The sequence below is a fragment of the Heliangelus exortis genome, chromosome 18 (assembly GCF_036169615.1).
Source record: "Heliangelus exortis chromosome 18, bHelExo1.hap1, whole genome shotgun sequence".
NCBI classification, from domain to species: Eukaryota; Metazoa; Chordata; class Aves; order Apodiformes; family Trochilidae; genus Heliangelus; species Heliangelus exortis.
Window position 1 is genome coordinate 9,374,161 of NC_092439.1, and position 17,514 is coordinate 9,391,674.

The 17,514-nt window shown below is 47.3% G+C and overlaps 1 protein-coding gene across 4 annotated transcripts; it reads left to right on the forward strand.

Moving 5' to 3' along the window:
• The first annotated feature begins 1,630 nt into the window (after positions 1-1,630).
• Positions 1,631-15,663, forward strand: NRIP3 (nuclear receptor interacting protein 3). 4 transcript variants are annotated; one of them, XM_071762058.1, is made up of 7 exons: positions 1,631-2,147; positions 8,287-8,466; positions 9,188-9,270; positions 11,679-11,821; positions 12,220-12,272; positions 12,372-12,469; positions 13,644-15,663. In XM_071762058.1, exons 1-7 carry the CDS (start codon positions 1,974-1,976, stop codon positions 13,657-13,659), a joined length of 747 nt encoding a protein of 248 aa, XP_071618159.1. In that variant the 5' UTR covers positions 1,631-1,973; the 3' UTR covers positions 13,660-15,663. The 4 variants fall into 4 exon arrangements, with proteins under 4 accessions (XP_071618159.1, XP_071618157.1, XP_071618156.1 ...); XM_071762056.1 differs by having other exon boundaries at positions 1,878-2,147; positions 12,372-12,485; XM_071762055.1 differs by having other exon boundaries at positions 1,889-2,147; positions 13,647-13,849.
• Positions 15,664-17,514: the final 1,851 nt, after the last annotated feature.

The following is a 17,514-nucleotide window of genomic DNA, read 5'->3' on the forward strand; positions in this document are numbered from 1 at the left end:
TCCCCAGGCAAGAGCTGAGGCTCAGGGTGCTGCTGCCCTCCTGTCAGCAACCCTCCCACCCAGGGGCTGCTCTCAGCCTTCAGAACCCTCATGTCAGCTGAGCTTTGTCTTTAAAAAGTGCTAAGGTGGTTGTTTCTGCACTGCTGGGGCTGACAACATTGCATGGGCTGAGGATTGAGGACAGGGCTGGCTGCAGCCCACAGCTGATGGGGGCCAGATCCTGCCTGGCCCCTTCCCTGCTCAGGACTTCACAGCAGCCTGAAGAGGACGGAGAAACTCTGGTGCTGTGGTTTAAAGCCACTCTACCTGCTTGATGTTTTCATTGCTTTCACTAATTTTTTTTTTTTCCTTTTTCCCTCTTCTCCCCTCCCCATTATATCTTAGTTGCTGCAAGGGGAGACCTTCTTGTCCCTCTCTCTCCTCCACATCAGGTCTCATTCTGAAGGTTTTTTCCCTGTCTCCCCTATCTCTTTCCTGTCAAATACAGGGGTGTTTCCCTGGAAATGGAGAAAGGATGGTGGCGTCTTGGTGAGTGGGAAGGTGGGAAGTGTGAGACCAGGTTGCACTGGTGAGAGAGGACATAGTGGAGACTGCACCCAGCTTCTCACAAAGATTACAAGTGCCCTGGGACTTGGGCTTGGCATAAATCCTGGGCTAAACTCTGCCATTTTTGTGCTCTATCTAGTGTATCCAAGGTCTCTATCAGTTTAACAAGAACCAAACCCATGTGGAGTGTTTTTGGATCTGTACTATCTCTCCAAGGCAGAGCTGAATTTTCCCCTGCACTTATTCCTTGCAAAAAAATTTACCTGGAAAACAGACTGTTCAGGCAGGTGCCTGTTCCCCCAGCTGTGCTTCTGAAAACATGTGGGCCTTTGGGAAGAGAGAAAAAACAATGTTTATTTCTGATGAGAGATGATAAAACTTACTGTTTTAGTAAAATAAATCCATGTGCACTGTGAATACTGTTCAGAAAATGCCCTTCCTTAGCTATTATATCAAGCAGTCTTTATAGTATGAAAGTGTATTAAGTCTGTTAATATGTATTAGCTCATGTTATCTACTGTAATGTTATGAAGTATTGGAATTTTACTAGAGACTTTGGTATTGTTTGTGCTTAGGAAAAACAAACTGAAGGACAGTCTGGCACCAGAAATACTTTGCTTCTTGGAAGCCTCAAGCTGCCTATGAAGGATAAATTATACCCCTGGACGACCAGGATAGCACCAGCATCCTCACCCTGTCCTCTTTCAAACCCTCAGGTAAGTATCTCCAGCAACATCTGGATCAATAGAAAAACAGCAAATGCTGCAAAACTACAGTTGCTTTGCAAAGTTTTATTCTGATTAGTAATGGATGCTTGACATTAATAAAATTGTGCTGTACCTGAATGTTTGGTGGGTATAGAAACCCCACGTAAAACCACAATTGGAGTGCCCCAGTTTGTCTGGGACAATGTTTGTGAGAGTCCTTACCCTTCCTGGGGACTTGGGTAGGCAGTGACGATGCAGAGTGGTGCCTGCGATGCTTTAGTGAGGCCAGCGGCATCCAGAGCCTGCCCTGACCCTGCTCACCCAGCCATAAGATGGCAAAGCCCTGGCTGCTGAGGCTCTTTGCATCTCCGAACTCCCCAGCAGCCTGCGGGGCAGAAAAGAGAGGGCTGGGGTGTGGGGGTCTCTCTGCTGCCCGTGAGGCTGCTGCGGGGTTTGGGAACCATCGGCTGCCCGCAGCTGATCTGTCCCTCAGGAGGGGCAGAGCGGGGTCCCTGGTTCCGCCCAAGCCCCATTCGGGTCTCCCCGGCGCTGCCATCAGCCCAACCCCGCCTCGTCTCGGCTGCGGTACCTGCCGCGCTCCCAACGTCACCGGGCTCTGCTTATAAAGTGCAGGGACAGAGCATCTCCCTGGCTCCATCTCCCGGCTCCATCTCCCCGAGAGGCAAATCTTCAAGCAGCGAGCCGTACGCGGGTGGAAAGATGTTTTATTCGGGTGTCCTGACAGAGCCGAGTAGGAAAGAAGTGGAGCTCAGGGAAGCGGCATCTCTCCGGCAGCAGAGGAGGATGAAGCAGGCAGTTCAGTTTATTCACAAGGATTCTGCAGATCTCCTCCCTTTGGATGGGCTGAAGAAGCTGGGGACTTCAAAAGACACTGTAAGGCTTTGTTGTGTTTACTCGAAGGGGACTTAAGAAGCTAGTAGGGCAGTGTCTAGGTTTTTTTGTTTGTTTGTTTGTTTTTTTGTGGTTTTGGTTTTTTGATTTTTTTTTCTTTGTGTCATTTTTTCTGTTTGGAGGAGAAGTTGGTTGGTTGTAGAAATTGGTATTAAAAAAAAAAAAAAAAAATGAAGCTTTGGTATGCAAAAGGAAGGAAATATGCTAGTTGTCACCAGGGCTAATTTTTGCTCATAGGTGTTTTCAAATGCCTGACACTCAAATCTAAAAGCTTTTTATTCTTACTTTTATTTTTTTGCATTTGCATGAATGTCAGAAAAGGTGTTATTGTTTTCAGTAAAAAACTCCTCTCTGAGTTAATCAAAATGGCTTCATTTAATACACACATTTATACACGTTTGTGATGCATGTATGTGTGCAACATAATCATAAGAGATTCAGTAAAGTACTTCAAAACATAAACCTGACAAGATTACATTTTGATAAAGTCTTATGAATATATATATATACTTAATGGAGGTACTAAATTCAAGGTCTTAAATATTTACATATGCAATGATCCATGTGACCCTGTAGATGACACAATATTCTTCATCACATCCAGGAGCTGGAGAGCATTTCTTAATACTGGCATGCAGAAATGTTGGAGCCCTCTCTAATGGGAAATTACATAAATGCAATATCAAAAGTCCTGCAAAATCTAGAAAAACGGAAGCTCCTTTACTATTTTTTTACCCAATTGTTGCAAAATTCTTGCACTTTGTAGCACACAGTATTTGCTTTGTTCAGTGCTTGATAAAAGTTTATTGAAAAAAATTACTGGTTTTGGTTTTAGTGCAGCAGTTCTGTCACAGCCTCCCTGTTGAGCTGGCTTAGGCTGCCCAGCTGAGATAAGTGGAACGAGTTGGTTATTCTCTGCAGTCTGCATGGAGGTGATTTTTTTTTTTGACATCCCAAATGTTTTGCACTTGTAGGGAGTGAAATCCCTTCCCATGGAAAGGCTCACAAGGAGCTTTCCTGGTCCCTGTTGAATGGCAGCTCTCCTTCAAGGAGCTACAAATTGCCTTTCAGAGAATGATAGTGGTGTTATTGCTGTTATCTGCAGAGTCTAAATAGTGTGTCATTTAACTCACAGTGTGCAGAGCTGAGACCTTGATAACAGGGGTTTCTGCTCTGCCCAGTGTACAGAGGCAAACAGTAGCAGGAGCCAGGGCCACTGAAGTCCTTGTGCCCCAGGGACACAGCATGGGGCTCCTCACCATGGCCTTGGTCACAGAAACATCACCCAAGGTTTCCTTCCTGCTCCTGTGCCCACTCCTGCTGAGCTGCTGCTGCAGCATCACCCACCCCACTGCAAACCACACCTTGTCCCCATGTCACAGTGAGGGGTGTTGGGACACATGTGGCCAGGGCTCACCTTGGCCACAGCCTCCTGTGCCGTGAGATGTATGGGAAGTCTCCAAGTGACAGCACTGGCATGTGCTCAGGCCTTTCCTTCAGCCCCAGAGAAGATGCTGCAAGTGTCAGAGCTCTTGCAGAGGTCACGTTGCCAGCAGCCCCATCCTCACTCCTCATACAGCCAGGATGACAGTGAGCATCACTTCTAGAGAACACACTGTTTCTCCCTGGTGCCATGGCTGCCTGGATGTCACAAGAGTTGGCTTCAAGAGGAGAGGGATATTGTCCACCTCTGAGACTGGAGAAGCTCTGAAATGTGGGACCTCTCCTTGGCATGGCCCCAAAGCAAGAGGTCCAGGTTCAGAGGGCTTGAGCTGCACAGTGAGGGGACCCAGGGCATCCTGGCTTTTTGCTTTCTTGTAAATAACTGCATGCCCCCTAACAAAGCAGCACATGCTTGTGTCTAACGCTGTGTGACAGCTGTGGTGACGCGGGCGGAAGGGCTTCTGACGTGACCGGCATTATTAATGCAGGGTTTCCCGTGGGGATTTTCCAGTGGCCTTGGCAGGAGACAAGAGGAGGTAGCAGCTCCACAGAGGTGGCACAGGTGGTGAGGGCAGTCCCAGTCTCTCAGGGTGACAGCTGGCAGTGACCATTCTGATTCTGGGGAGAAATCCCCTTCCTTTTGGCCGCAGTGCAGGGGGTGCTGGGCACCACAGTGGGTGTGCCTCAGCTTGTGTCTCCTTCCTCAGCTCCTGAAGCATCTCTCCTGGTGCTGCTCTGTATAGGCAGGTTTGATAAATACTGGCTGTAATTATCTATGTTAAGCCTCTGATATTTTCAGTGTATTATTCCAGGTTGGACCAAACTCTTCTAGCTCCTTATTACACATACATATTCCACTTTGCCTGCCTGGTATAAAACCAAGCTATGGCACAGCAAGCACAGGGCTGGATATGCAGAGCAGAAATGGGTTTGTTTTGATGCCTCATTATTAGCTTCCCCTATGAAGCCCAGAAAATAGGCAGGAGATGGTTATTAGCTTTGGTGTTAGGCACGATGTCTTGGTCAGAGACTGGGACACTGTCTGGGCACTCAGGGGGTTCAGGACGACAGGGGACATCTCTTGTCATGTCTCATCACTCTGTGATGAGATGTGGTTGACAGCACATGAGCACAGGTTGCTGGTAGAAGAGGTGAATTTGGATGAAAGATGGGAAAAAGAGACAAATTGGTTATTTCTTGGGAAGAGCTCTGTTGTGGTGTTAAAATTCCCTTTTTTGTCTGCTGCCTGGTAGAGGCAGGAGAGAGAGGGCAAACCTCCTGAGATGGGTTTGGGAATTTGAGGAGCTGGCATGTTCCCTGACTTTCATCTCTACCCGAGTAAAACTGTTGTTGATGGATCTTGCTGTCCTCAGATCTAGAAGCCAAAATAGTGTGAAACCTGCCAGAGAGATGGGTACTGCAAATTGCAGCATTAGAGAGGAATAAAACTGGACTGAATTATTTGTGGTTTTGAGAGACAGTGGTACAGAGGTTCAGCAATAGCTAGTGTCTCTACTCACTTCTTCTGGGTTTCTACTGTAACTTTTTTAGGGATTATAGATTTTTGCAAAGTCTCCGGGATGGGAAGGGAGAAACTTTATGAAAAATATCCTGCTTTGTATTTATTTTATGCTGAATGATACTAGGAAATAACTTACCTTTTTTTTCCTTTTCTTTTCTTTTGTGCTTACACAATGACATATAACATTTTACATTTTTATAAAGCTTTCATCAGTTTCATGCAATGCATAGAAATACCAGGAAATCTGGTCCTTGCTGTGTGACCAGCTCATGCTGGAGGGAGAACACGGCTGCCTTCCCCGTTGCTGTCACAGAGAAGTTTTCCTACTCTCCCTCCCTCCCAGACATGCTCTGCTTGAAGTTTTCCAACCAAATGTGCATTTGTAAATGTCTTCTGGCACATTATCTGCTCAGCAAGTGCATATCCATCACTTGAGTAATCTCCATGACTAACATCCCTCAGTCTATTTCACATGAGAATCAAGGGTAATAAAAGTTAAAGCAAACTAATTAACAGCCTGAGACAAGATGCTGCTGCAGGGAACCTTTTCAGCCCCCTCTTGCCAGATTATTTCTGTGTTGGAGCACAATGTAAGCGATATTTGGTCCCCTGAAGGCAAGATTCACTGCAGCTTTCAAAGGAGCAAGCGTCAACAGACAGTCCCTTTTGTGGGGGTTACTTGTGTTCACTGAGTGCTGGATTTTTTCCTTTTGGTGGGTCCCATATGGGATTTATAAAACCAGGGCCCATACATGTAATGATCCGTAGGAGAACGTGTCTTTAAAAAAATAAAATTAGGTTTAAATCAATAGTAGAGTATATGACTGTGCTGGTGACTTGTTCTTCTCCAGCCTGTTCTTTCACAGGTTATTTGGCAATGTGATTGAAGCCAGGCAGATTAGAAGAGCACCCAGACTGTCCTGGATGGTGCCATTCAGAAATGTTTTGGTCCCAGAAGAGCAGAGCTGGGTACAAGGAGAGGACCACTGCTACTTCCCCAGTCCCCTATACCTTCATGTGTTGTTTTGTTTGTTTTTTTTTGGTAAGGTGAAGAATTAGTCCTCCAGATGTGTGTCTGAGTTGCAGGCAAACATAAAGGGCAAGAAGCATGTGCCATCCACTGTCAGCAAACCCTGGTTTGTGTTCTGCTTAGATGAGTAGCTTGGAGGTGATCCCAGTGCTGGCTGCACCTCTGGCTTCTGCCTGGTAGAAGGGAGCTCAGAGCTTTCAAACGGTGCCTCAGCACAGGGGCTGGGACTAATGGACCCAGTCTGCCTGCCTTTAACCTAGTTAAGTAACACTGCTCTCTGCTGTTCAGGCTCACTGGGAAGGCAGTGGTAACTAGAGAAGTGCTGGAGCTTTGCTACTTTTTGTGCTTGAAGGAGTCAGTGAGATGTTGGATCTGATTTCTCCCCATCACTGGGAGCTTCTTAACATTACTGCCTTTACACAGCTCGTGCTCTCTATAGTGCTGGTCAGACATGGCATCTGCAACCAATAATGGTCACAAATTTTTTTCCTTTCAAGTCTCCAGTGGTATGCAGAAATAACAACAGTGAAAAGCAGGGGGAAAAGGAGGTTATGTGTCCAGGTGACCACTGGTGTTGGCTGCATCAACCTTATCTCATCAGTCAGGTCAGGTTTAACTCTCTGCCTTATGCCTACAGCAAGATCTGAAGCACCAACATGGTTGCAGTTATTTTAGGATGATGCCAAGTTGCATTAGCCTTTTGTAAGTGCTGTTATTTAACGTGTCACCCGGAATATTTTAAGGATGAGGCTCTGCTCACGAGGATGTGTGCTGCACAACTTGGGGAAGCGCAGCCTGAGATTTTTGAAGTTATCCTGATCCCACTGAAATTCCCTCAGGATGAGGAGGTTCGTTGGTTTACATATCTCTGTGGACACAGGGGCATATTTAATATGAATGCAAAAATTTAGGGGTATAAACCAGTAAGAAGGTCTCACTGTGGACAAATTAAAATCAGAAGGAAAGGGCAGTAATTGTGGTAATTGGGGTGGGGAGTTGGAGGGGAAAGATCAGCCAGGCAGAGATATGAGCAGATAATCAAGCAGAGTAATTTCACCCCCAGCAGAGTATGTGCATCCATCCATGATGAACATTAAACATAAAAAGGCTTTTGGGAAAGCAGTTGGAGGAGGTTTTGAGAGGCAGCGTGCTTCTTGCAGAGTGAATGGAAATGACAGAGAGTGACAAGCTGCCACATGGTGTTGGATTTCCTGGGAGAATATCTACCTACCTACCTACCTACCTACCTACCTACCTACCTACCTATCTCAGACTATTGTACCTCTTCCTCTCCTCTCCCTTCCCTCCCGTGGCGTGGCACCCAGGATTGGTCCTATTTATTCACACTTAACAGCTAAATACCAGTGCAGAGGGAAGAAAGACACAATTTTAGACCAAATTCTGACCTAAAGGCCAGACCAGGTCTGACAATAGATGCCATCCATAGCTCTCTATGTAAAGCTGTGCCTTCTTCACTTGCACATCCAAAAGCCAAAGCACAGGCATCCAAATCAGCTTCTTAAATTCTGAGTCTATTCATGCAAAAAGCATTGCCACAGGTGGAGGACAGACAGATATTTCCTATGCCAGCAACGCCAGAGCTCAATAAAAGTGTCTGTGTTGATTCAGTAAGTCCATACACCTTTTTCATACCTCGGTGGGGTGTGTAATTGGAAAGGTAATTTATTACTTCTTAACTTCTCATATTGCTATAGACTTTCCAATATCCTTATCAGCAGATCAAGGTAATTATGGCTGAAACACCAGCTTAGAAAAGCCTGATTTGTTTGGATTCCTACATGAAATCAAATCTTGAACTCGAGTTTGGAAAATGAAAGGTATCCATCCAAATTCTTTTATTTTGAAAGGATTAGTCCCTTGCCAATACAAAGTAGTTCTTCTTAGTCAAAGCCAGGTAAGATGGAGCTGGCAGGAGAGAAAATAGATGTGGGCTAGGAAGAGTGCATGTAGTCTAGGAGTCAGGGAGAGTGAGACTCTAGAGCATCCCTCCCAGGAGATCAGCACTGGCCCACAGGCACCACAAGCAGGCCAGTGGTGCAGGTCATGTCTTGGCTTTCCTCTGGCTTCACCCTGCTCTTCTGTGTTTTGTTTTTTTTTTCTTAAAGCAACCACATAATATCCTGCAGAAGCGCCTGATGGAGACAAATTTATCAAAATTACGAAGCAGCCGGGGCAGCTGGACTCCAAAGAGTGATAACTCAGTGCAGACCAACAACCTGAATCAAACTAATCTGGGCAGCTCGTGGAAAATGGAGGATGAGGAGCTCATAGTGGTGAGCTGCCAGGTAATAATCCCTCCCCAGCCTTCTGGGGTTTTTTCCCCCACAGATTTTATTTCTGACAGCCTCAAGCAGTGCTCTTGCTCGTCATGTTTTCTGATGCACCCTGGGTCTGTCATAGCTGTGGGGATGCCCTCCCTCTGCAGCTCAGGGCTGCTGCAGCACAGACACCCACCTGGGTATCACAGAGAAAACTGATTTAATGGGTGCCTTCCCTTAGACATCAGGGTGGGGGCAGTAGCTAGGTGGGGCAGCATGCTGGAACTCTGAGAAGTGGTATTGTCCATGGTGAATCCCTGTGCTCACAGCCCATTTTGTTTTCCTCAAGTGTCACCACCTTTTTCTTTCCCCAAGGGTAATTTCACATTTCTCCTCCTTACCCCCACATTGTTTTGTATTTCCCACTCTCCACAATATCCCCTCCTGCCCAGGGCTGCCCCCTCTGCTCTCTGCAGGGGCAAATGCTGTCAGGAAGGATGCAGGACCCAACTCCATGTTGTTAATAGCACCACCTTATTAAAAAAGCAGCTCAAGAGTGAACTCCTGGGGGCCTGGGGTAGATGAGGTGATACCCTGGGGGCACTGAGTGTGTGGTGGAGCAGGGATGGGATTGCACAAGGAGTTGTTGGCATCTTGTCAAGGGCTGGCATGTGCAGAGCAGAGGTCCCTGACACTGTACTCATCCTGCATCCTACTCACCATCCCCTGTCTCTGCTTGCTCTTGCAGTGTGCAGGGAAGGAGCTGAAGGCTGTGGTGGACACTGGCTCGCAGCACAACCTCATGTCATCAGCCTGCCTGGACAGGCTAGGGTAAATACCCAGCTGGATTTCTGTCTTGTGGGATCTGGTGGCACCTGGCAGCATGGGCAGTGCTCCCTGGGCTGGGGCTTCACTCACTCCAGCTATGATCATTCTGAAAGGCAGTGCTTTAGGCTGTGCTGGGCAAGCCTCTGCACCTCCTGTTACAAACAAATCCTGGGTTATTCTTAAATGTCTTTGCAGGGAACTGAAATGGAAAGCCATTTGTACTGGCCTGTTCACCTCTAGTAAACCCCTCCAGAGGCCTGGATGTGTTTGTGTCTTTTCAGTGCCTGCCCATGTGCTGTTCCATACCTTGTGAAATACCTGAGCATCTGCCCCCCTCCTGTGTCCCAGGGGCAGGTGTGAGGCTGGGTCAGCCCCGTGGGTCCCCACGGGGAGGCAGGGACCTGTCCACTGGCCATGCTCAGGCTGGGGACTGCAGCACAGCTGGGCCAGCACTGGGTGTGGAGCAGCTGTGAGGTTCTGTACATGCTCATGCTTGAAATTTGGTGTCTGATGCTACTCCCAGTAACAAATGTCTACCAGCTGAAGATAAGGAAATGTATTTGCATAGTATTAAGGAGCTCACTGCAGCCATTTGCAGCAAAGCTCCTTCTGATCTCTGTGGAACAGGGATCCAGGCATCAGCTCACCGGATATCACTGAGATTTTAGCACTTAATTCTCATGGAGTTACTGCTTTTCATTGCTGACTTGCAATTATTACTCAAAAAACAATTGTTCTCTGAGCACTACTGCATGGTCCTGAATGAATGGTGCCTGTTTTCTGTTCAGACAGTAATTACTTCTTTGCACAGCACCATTTACTGGCTGGAAGGTGGCTGTGCTCACTACAAACTCATTGCAAACCCTGGAGCTGCTCAGCCTGGTCTTTGGGTGACAACAGTGCATTTGGAGGGATCTCATCTTACCTGCTATAGGTCACCCTGCTGTGGCAGTGGGGGTTGGACTAGATGATCTCTCGAGGTCCCTTCCAACCCCTAACTTTCTATGATTCTATGATTTTATGATCTTGCCAGCTGCTGCATTGGCTGCACAACATTCCTGACTTGTACAGCAGTGTTCTGTGACAGCCTCTCTGTGATACTGACACAAAGTAAAATGCCGTTGTCCCTGGCAGTGTTACCCATTAGCAATGACCACGCTTTGGTTCCTGCTGGGTGGGACCCAGTGGAGCCCCGGGGTGGGCAGGAGCTGTGTTGGGTGGGCAGGAGCTGTGTTGGGTGGGCAGGTAGACAGCCCATCCCCATCTCTGCCAGCTGAACACTGCAGCAGGCTGGGCTGTCTTACAGGCAGCTTCTTGCAGCTCCTTTGCTGTGTGTGTTCATGAGGCCAGAAGCTAAAGGCAGATGAACAGAGTGGGTTGCAGGCAGGGCTTTGGTGCCTGGCTCTCTCTGCCTGCACTGTGGTAGGTCCCGCGACAGCCGGCACCGCTCCAGGATGTTGTACTGCAAAGCACTCCTGTGCATGTGGCAGTGATAAAACATGAGTTTTGTTTAACTCCAGCTCTGGAAAGCAGCAGGGAAGAGGTGTTTAGGCGATTTTGCTTCTCCCAGGGAAGGAGGGGCCCTGCAGCTTGCTGCTGCCTGTGGTTGAGGTTCAGCAGCTCTGGGGACAGGCCCAGGGCTGATGTCTCTGGGTCTCAGTGCCTAACGCAGTGTGTATGTCCCTGGCCATTTCCTCTCTTCTTTTTTAGGAATCTTTTTTGCACTTTGTCGTGGGGCTATTTCAGCTCTTCCCCTCCTCTCTGAGGACAGGGGTTGGGGTTAGTCCTCAGGTTGCTGCAAGACATCCCCTGTAGAGATGCAGGTGCAGCTGTTGTGTGAGCAGCTTTGGTCACTACACGATGCCCGGGGACTTTCCTCTTTCAAACACAGCTCCCAGATGTGTCACTCCATCATGCATCTGTGCTTCTCCTCACCTCACTGCAGTTCCCTGGTCAGCTTTCAGCCATGCACTGCCCACGTCCTTGGATCAGTCTTGGATGTAATGAAGCACTTTATTGAAGGTGGCTTTACCCTCCCCACCCCCAACCTCTCAGCAGTCTCTGTCACATCTGTGAAAACCATCAGGGGCAGTGGGTGGTAGAGTGAGGAACCATCTCCAGCTGTTTCTTCAACTGTATCATGGTTGGTAAGAAGCAAACCCCATAGAGAGCTCTGCTTGGGGCAAGGGCTGCATCCTGGGCAGTGCCGTGGTTTGAAATGGATGTGTGCTGCTGGCTGCGTCCCCAGCATCACATAAAACCTGCCAGTAAAACAGTTTTCCAATAATAGTGTGGTAATATGAGCAAGCTAAGAGTACTTCAGGTGTTAAGTACTCTCCAAAAGCCATTTGCTCCTTGCTGGAGCAGTCGAGCCATGGCAGTTTCATGACAGAAGTGTTTTCAACGTGCAGGTTAAAGGAGCATCTGAAAGCACTCCCAGGTGAAGATGAGATGATGGTTTCACTGCCCTACAAGGCCAAGGTGCTCGGGCAGATCGAGTGCTTGTCCCTGATGGTGGGAGCAGTCCCCGTGGAGTGCTCAGCCTTTGTCCTGGGTGAGTGTGTGCCTTCTGCTCCGGGTCTGGGCTGGGGCTCTGATCCTTCTTACCCCAGAAGAAAAAATGAAGCTTCAAAATCACCTTAAAATTGAAGCAGAAATACAGCTTTCCTGCAGCCCTCCTTCCAATGGAGGGAGGGAGTGGGGATGTGTTGACCTGGGCTGTCCTGGCAGTGCCCCATCCATGCTCTGCAGTGCCCATGGAGGGACCATCACCTCTCCTTGCAGGCACATCTGCCTGCCCTCCTTTGGTCCTGTTCCCCTCTGGAATTACTCAGTCACTTCATAAACAGGGTTTTTTTAGTAGAGCAGCCATGAAGGAAAGATGGGAGTCCCTGATAAAAAAGCACAGAAGAATGTTTTGAATGTATAAATCTGAATGTTTCTGTTTTTCAGAAGAGAATGAGAAACCCTTCTCTTTTGGGCTGCAGACACTGAAATCTCTGAAGGTAGGGGGTTTAGAACAGGAATTTTACTTGGGCTCGGGGAACTGGGACTACTGCAAACTGCAGCTTTTCCTCTTACCTTAAGGCATTTATTCTCTACAGTGTGTCATAAACATGGAGAAGCACCACCTCATTCTGGGGAAGACGGACAGGGAAGAAATCCCATTTGTGGGCAGGGACAGCACTGTGGCAGGAGAGCAGTAAGTTGGTTGGGAGGTGAGCTGTGTTCTGTGCCCCCCAGCACTCCCCTCAGAAGTCCCCAGGCCCTTGCTGCAGGCAAATGAGAGCTCAGCAACACTGGTATAAATTTTTCTTCTCAGCTCAGAGTTTTGAAACACAGTCCCTGACTTTTTCAGGGACTTCTTCAGCTTTTATCACTTTTTTCTACAACAAAGGGGTATCTGGAAAGACAGCACAGGGAAATGCCTTAGGAAATAGACTTTTTGAAGGTCACTAGGAAGGCTCCTTGAGCACTGCTTTGACAGTGTTCCCAAACAAAGATTTTTTTCTGGAAAATATTTACGGAGCAAGGCAAACAAACCCACATTCATGTTTTGCAAAGTGCAGAGGGAAGAGATATTGCCTGGAGATAACGGTGTTGCCTTTTCTTCCCATATTGCCCCTGATGTCCTCCTGCCAGCTGATCCCAATGTCCTGGACTTCTTCAGTCTTATCTCCCTGTAGAAGGAGAAATCTGTGCTGTTTGCCCTGGTACCTCCTGAATGTGTTCAGCTTGTTCTGTCTGGTTCTGCCCGCAGGCTGGGCAATCCCCTCCTCCCAGACACTGTGCAGGGCTCCTTGCTGAGCACTGTGAAAAAGAAAAGCATTGTTGGCCCTGCCTCTGGGTGATGAAACTGGCAGGCTCTGGGTGCCTGGGAGGGGGATTTACATTTATGTGCCTCTCCAGCTTTGCAGTCAGCACTTGTGGTTGCTCAGCCATGGGTGCTGTGGACACAGCTATCTAAAAAACATTTGCTCACTGCATAAGAAAGCTTATTTGACAAATGGTATAGGGCAGCACCTTCTTTAGCTGCCTATAATGAGCAGCCACAATAATTTTGGATGTCCTGCAGCTTGAGCCTGCTGTGCTGGGTACCACTGAGCTCGAGGAGCCTGGGTGGGAGTGGGTGGTAAGGAGCAGCCCTTCCTCAGCTAATTCTATTTATACTCATTGGGTATAAAGATGAATGCACTAATGCAGGGAGTCAGGACAAGAATGCATGTGCCCCCACTGCATGCTCAGGACACTGCAGGGATGAATTATTTCTTAGTACTGCACTCAAGGCCAAATTTTGCCTTTTTTTTTCTTTCTTTTTTCTTCTTTCTTTTTTGAATGAAAAACGCCTATTTGATAGAATGTCTTTTCTTTTTCAGCAGCTTGGAGGCATAAAGAGAAATTGAAACAACATCCCCACACAAGAGCTTGACATCAAAGGTGTCCTGTGCAGCTGTTCCAGGTGAAAAAGCAGCACACTGCTTGAAAACTTTTGTACTAGGCTACAGCTTGAGTAGAGCTGAATGAAATCCTGTTCAGTAGCCAGTAATATTGTCATGTTTATCCATGGGTTTTGAGAAACAAATGTGTGCTTATTTTCTGGATTTTCTATATAGTGTCCTCTTTATTACAAACAGTTGGAAATACCTTATGAAACTCTTCTGATGATAAAAATACTTTTTATAGTAGCCTCATATGAGTAATTGTATTTAGCTGTGATTAGAGGCTATCAGAATGAAATTTTTATTAATGATTTTTCCAGGGGCTAAGCATTTCTATTCACTTAATTGATATTGCCACATTCAAATGGCCATTACCAGGAAGTTACTCAGAGTAAAATAACAATGTTAATACCACCTAGAAATTATAGGTCATCCTGTTAGCATAGTATTGTTGCCATGTACTTAGGGATGCAGCTGCTGACTTGATGAGAAAGAGCCATTACAGAATTATTAATGGGTTATGGGCTTCTCTGTGTATCTGTGGCAGAAACACAGAAACAGGGTTTGAGAGGGCTCCCAGGGTGATCTCCAGCAGCCCCCAGCTTGCTGTGGGATTGGCACGGGGGCAGCCCATTGTGGCACTGCCTCGCTGAGGCTCTGAAATCCCCAAGGAGGTCTTAGCAGCCTTCCTAGCTGGAGTAGGCAGGAAAATTAATCCTTGTATTGAGCAAAAAAATCAACAAACAAGCACAAAAGTATCTTGTATGGAAAGCAGCAGATCCAGAGCCTCATTGGTATATCAGGAACCAAATGGCCCCCATGTCCTTGGTTCTCCCCTGCCACCAGGACTGGTGCCTCTGCCTGCCCAGCACCCAGGCTATGGGCTGGTGCTGGTTAGTGACTCCAGGTGGACTTGAGTGTTGCTGCCAGAAATGCCATATTTTTTTATATCTCTTGACAAATTTCTTAGGATCTGAAGTAAAATACTAACCTTCATCACCCTCTGGGCAGGTGGGAGTTTTTGCCAGGACAAACATTTCATTCAGTGTCACTGTCCTGCAGCAGCAGGGTTGCTAATTCACATGCAGAGCAGAGCAAACATGTTCTTAAGGGTACTGCTCAGGGTAGCCTGTCCTGGTACAAAAGCAGCTTTCTAGATTTTTAAAAGCTAATGAGAATTAATTCCTGTCATCTGCTGATGAGGAGTCTTTAAAATTCAGACCAACCTCCTTGTGATATTGTGCATCTGCTTATGGCCAGTCCCAGAGCAGGCAGCTGTGTGCTGAGCAGGGGAGCTCTGCTCAGGCAGCTCTGCCTTAGCAGCAGCCCTGGGGGGCTGGGGGTCTCCTGATGAATCCCCCCCAGCCCTTAGTGCACTGCTGGCCCCACACCCCGAGGTGTGCAGCATCACCTGCACACACAGACATTGTCACTGGCATTGCCACTTAGGAAATGTCTCGACGGTCCTGGGCAAGGACCAGTTGTCACCTCATGGCCATCGGCTCGGGACAGGAGGCTGTCCCGTGCACCAGGCTCCTGCCAGCTTCAGCTGGTCTGTGCCCAGTAATGCCACCTCACTCCTCCCATCATATCTCAGATGTTCCCTTACCTCCTGCAGTGGGTTTGAACCTCTTTTCAATACTGGGTATGATTAGCAGATCTGAACTCTCTGTATTTTGAGCTATTTTCTATTTTGGTGATAAGTTTCAGTGCTTTCTCTACATACAGTATTTTATATAACACAGCTATATATAGAGAGAGATATACAGATATATATGTATTTACAGGGGCTGCCCAGGGCAGTCCCACCAATGTGTTCTAGAAATACTTCATTAAATATGAAATAGATTTGATTATTTTATATGCTATGAGTTTGGTAATTTGGTACTTCTTTCTGTGCTTATTACTGTGCTAAATGTCAAATTAAATCTAAATAAAGTTACATAGTTATTGCTGATTTGTTTGTACCCTGGATATGCTGCTTATTTGTTTTCAGTGCACTTCTCTGTGGAGAACAGGAGCTGATGTCACTTCACCATGGTGGGACTCCACAGTGCTTTTGTGCTCCTGTTGGGAATTGCTATCAAACCATCCAGACAGCAGCAGTGGAGATGCTCTAAATAGCAACATAGCACTTGTGGTAAAATGTGAGCATTTGAAATGCCAGCCTTTTGTTTCCATGCGTCTCCCTCCCTAAGGAGTTCTGAGATCCTGCTGGTGCTGCTTCAAGTTTTACCCTTTGGAAAACTGAGTTTGTTTCTGCCCTGTTTGGGCAGCTGGCTGGGGCAAAGCCAGACAGTGGAGAGGAGGAGGAAAGTGATTTTGTAAACTTTATGAAGCTCGGAAAAGAAAGTGGCCAGAGCAAAAGACAGGTGAGGCATCTGTGCACTGACCACTATGCGATCACAAACAAGAAAGCAGAAGTCCTATAGCAGGGTCTTCCCCAAAGCCTTGAATGTGGATTTAGGGGCTTGCTGTCTCTGCCTGGATAGGATTTAGGCTGCTTCAGCACTATTTATTTCTTTCTCTTTCCAATGAGAATTTATCCTTTTTACCCACTCAAAATCTCACAGCAAAAACCTTGGGTGGAGCAGCAGTACACCAAGCCATGTGAAAGTGGCTCTCCTCAGTGCTGAGCTGCCTCTCCCTGGGTGTGGGAAGAAATCAGGCTCCAGCAATAAAGTAGAGAAAAAATGAGGAGGATAAATGTACAGGCAAAAATAACTCATTTTGCTTTCTTGATCTGCTACGGGTTTCTAGATTTACTGAGGCTATTCCTGATGCTGGAGAACAGAGTCCTAGCACACACAAATGAAAAATCAGTGGGGAAAATGTCTGCACACAGCAGGATAGTCCTGGTGCTGGTGCCCTTTTGGAGGTGACTCCTGTGAGCAAGATGCTCTGTGAGGCAGAAGAGCTGCTACAAGAGACAGGTCCTTGCCTCAGTCCAGGGGGATTATGGACTGTGGGAAGTAACATCAGATCTCTGTCTACAGAAGCACTTGCACAGCTACAGAGGTGAGTGGCTGAGTGCTGCAGATCAACTCAGCAAGCCCTGGGTTCTTGCTCCTGCTGACCTCCAGCACAGCCATGGGCCTGTGCATATTTGGCAACCTCTCCCTAACATGGTTTTGCCTGGGAAGATGAAGGAGGCAGAGAGGAAGGTGTTAGCAGGAGCCTTGGTCCATCCCAGTGCTTCAAAAGCTGGTGAAATGTGAAGGATCTTGATGTTTGGGCTCCTTCCTGCAATTAATATTGTCCACGTGACTAAGGCACCAGTGCTTCCTGAAAACCAGAGATCTGGACAGGTGGTGGGGAGTGGCTGTCAGGCTCCCAGTTCATATCTATGTTCCATTGTAAGTGATGCACCTGAGGCCAGGGGGACAGGCAGGACCAGAGGAGGAGCATCCCAAGGCTGTAGACTGGGATTCTCCCCATATTCTCACTACCTTCCTCTTCGCATCAATCCAAACAGCTATGGATTTGACCCTCCAATTTAACTCCTCCTGGGCTGGATGCTTTGCAGCAGCACTTGGTGTTAATCTGAGTGGAAAGTCAGAGGACTTTGGCAGGAGTAGCCCTACAGCAACATTACTCACATGCAGTTTGTATGCTGCTGAGATTCACCAGTGTTTTTTCGTCATCTCTGCTGTCAAAGTAGCTGATTAGAAGAGACCTGCTGGAGTGTTTCTCCACAGCTATCTGCAGGGTAATCTGTTATCTGATAGTTCTCTAGGGAGGTCCTTTTTATGGGCTTTTCTATTACTGCCTTGCTGATGATAATGTGCTGTTCGACATGTTGTGAAAA

What these genes read in the sequence shown, in the direction of transcription:
- NRIP3 (XM_071762058.1), top strand. Translation starts at nt 1,974, where the DNA reads ATGTTTTATTCGGGTGTCCTGACAGAGCCGAGTAGGAAAGAAGTGGAG. An exon ending in TGGGGACTTCAAAAGACACT is followed by an intron (nt 2,148 to 8,286) that starts GTAAGGCTTTGT and finishes TTTTTCTTAAAG; the next exon opens with CAACCACATAATATCCTGCA. An exon ending in GTGCTCAGCCTTTGTCCTGG is followed by an intron (nt 11,822 to 12,219) that starts GTGAGTGTGTGC and finishes TCTGTTTTTCAG; the next exon opens with AAGAGAATGAGAAACCCTTC.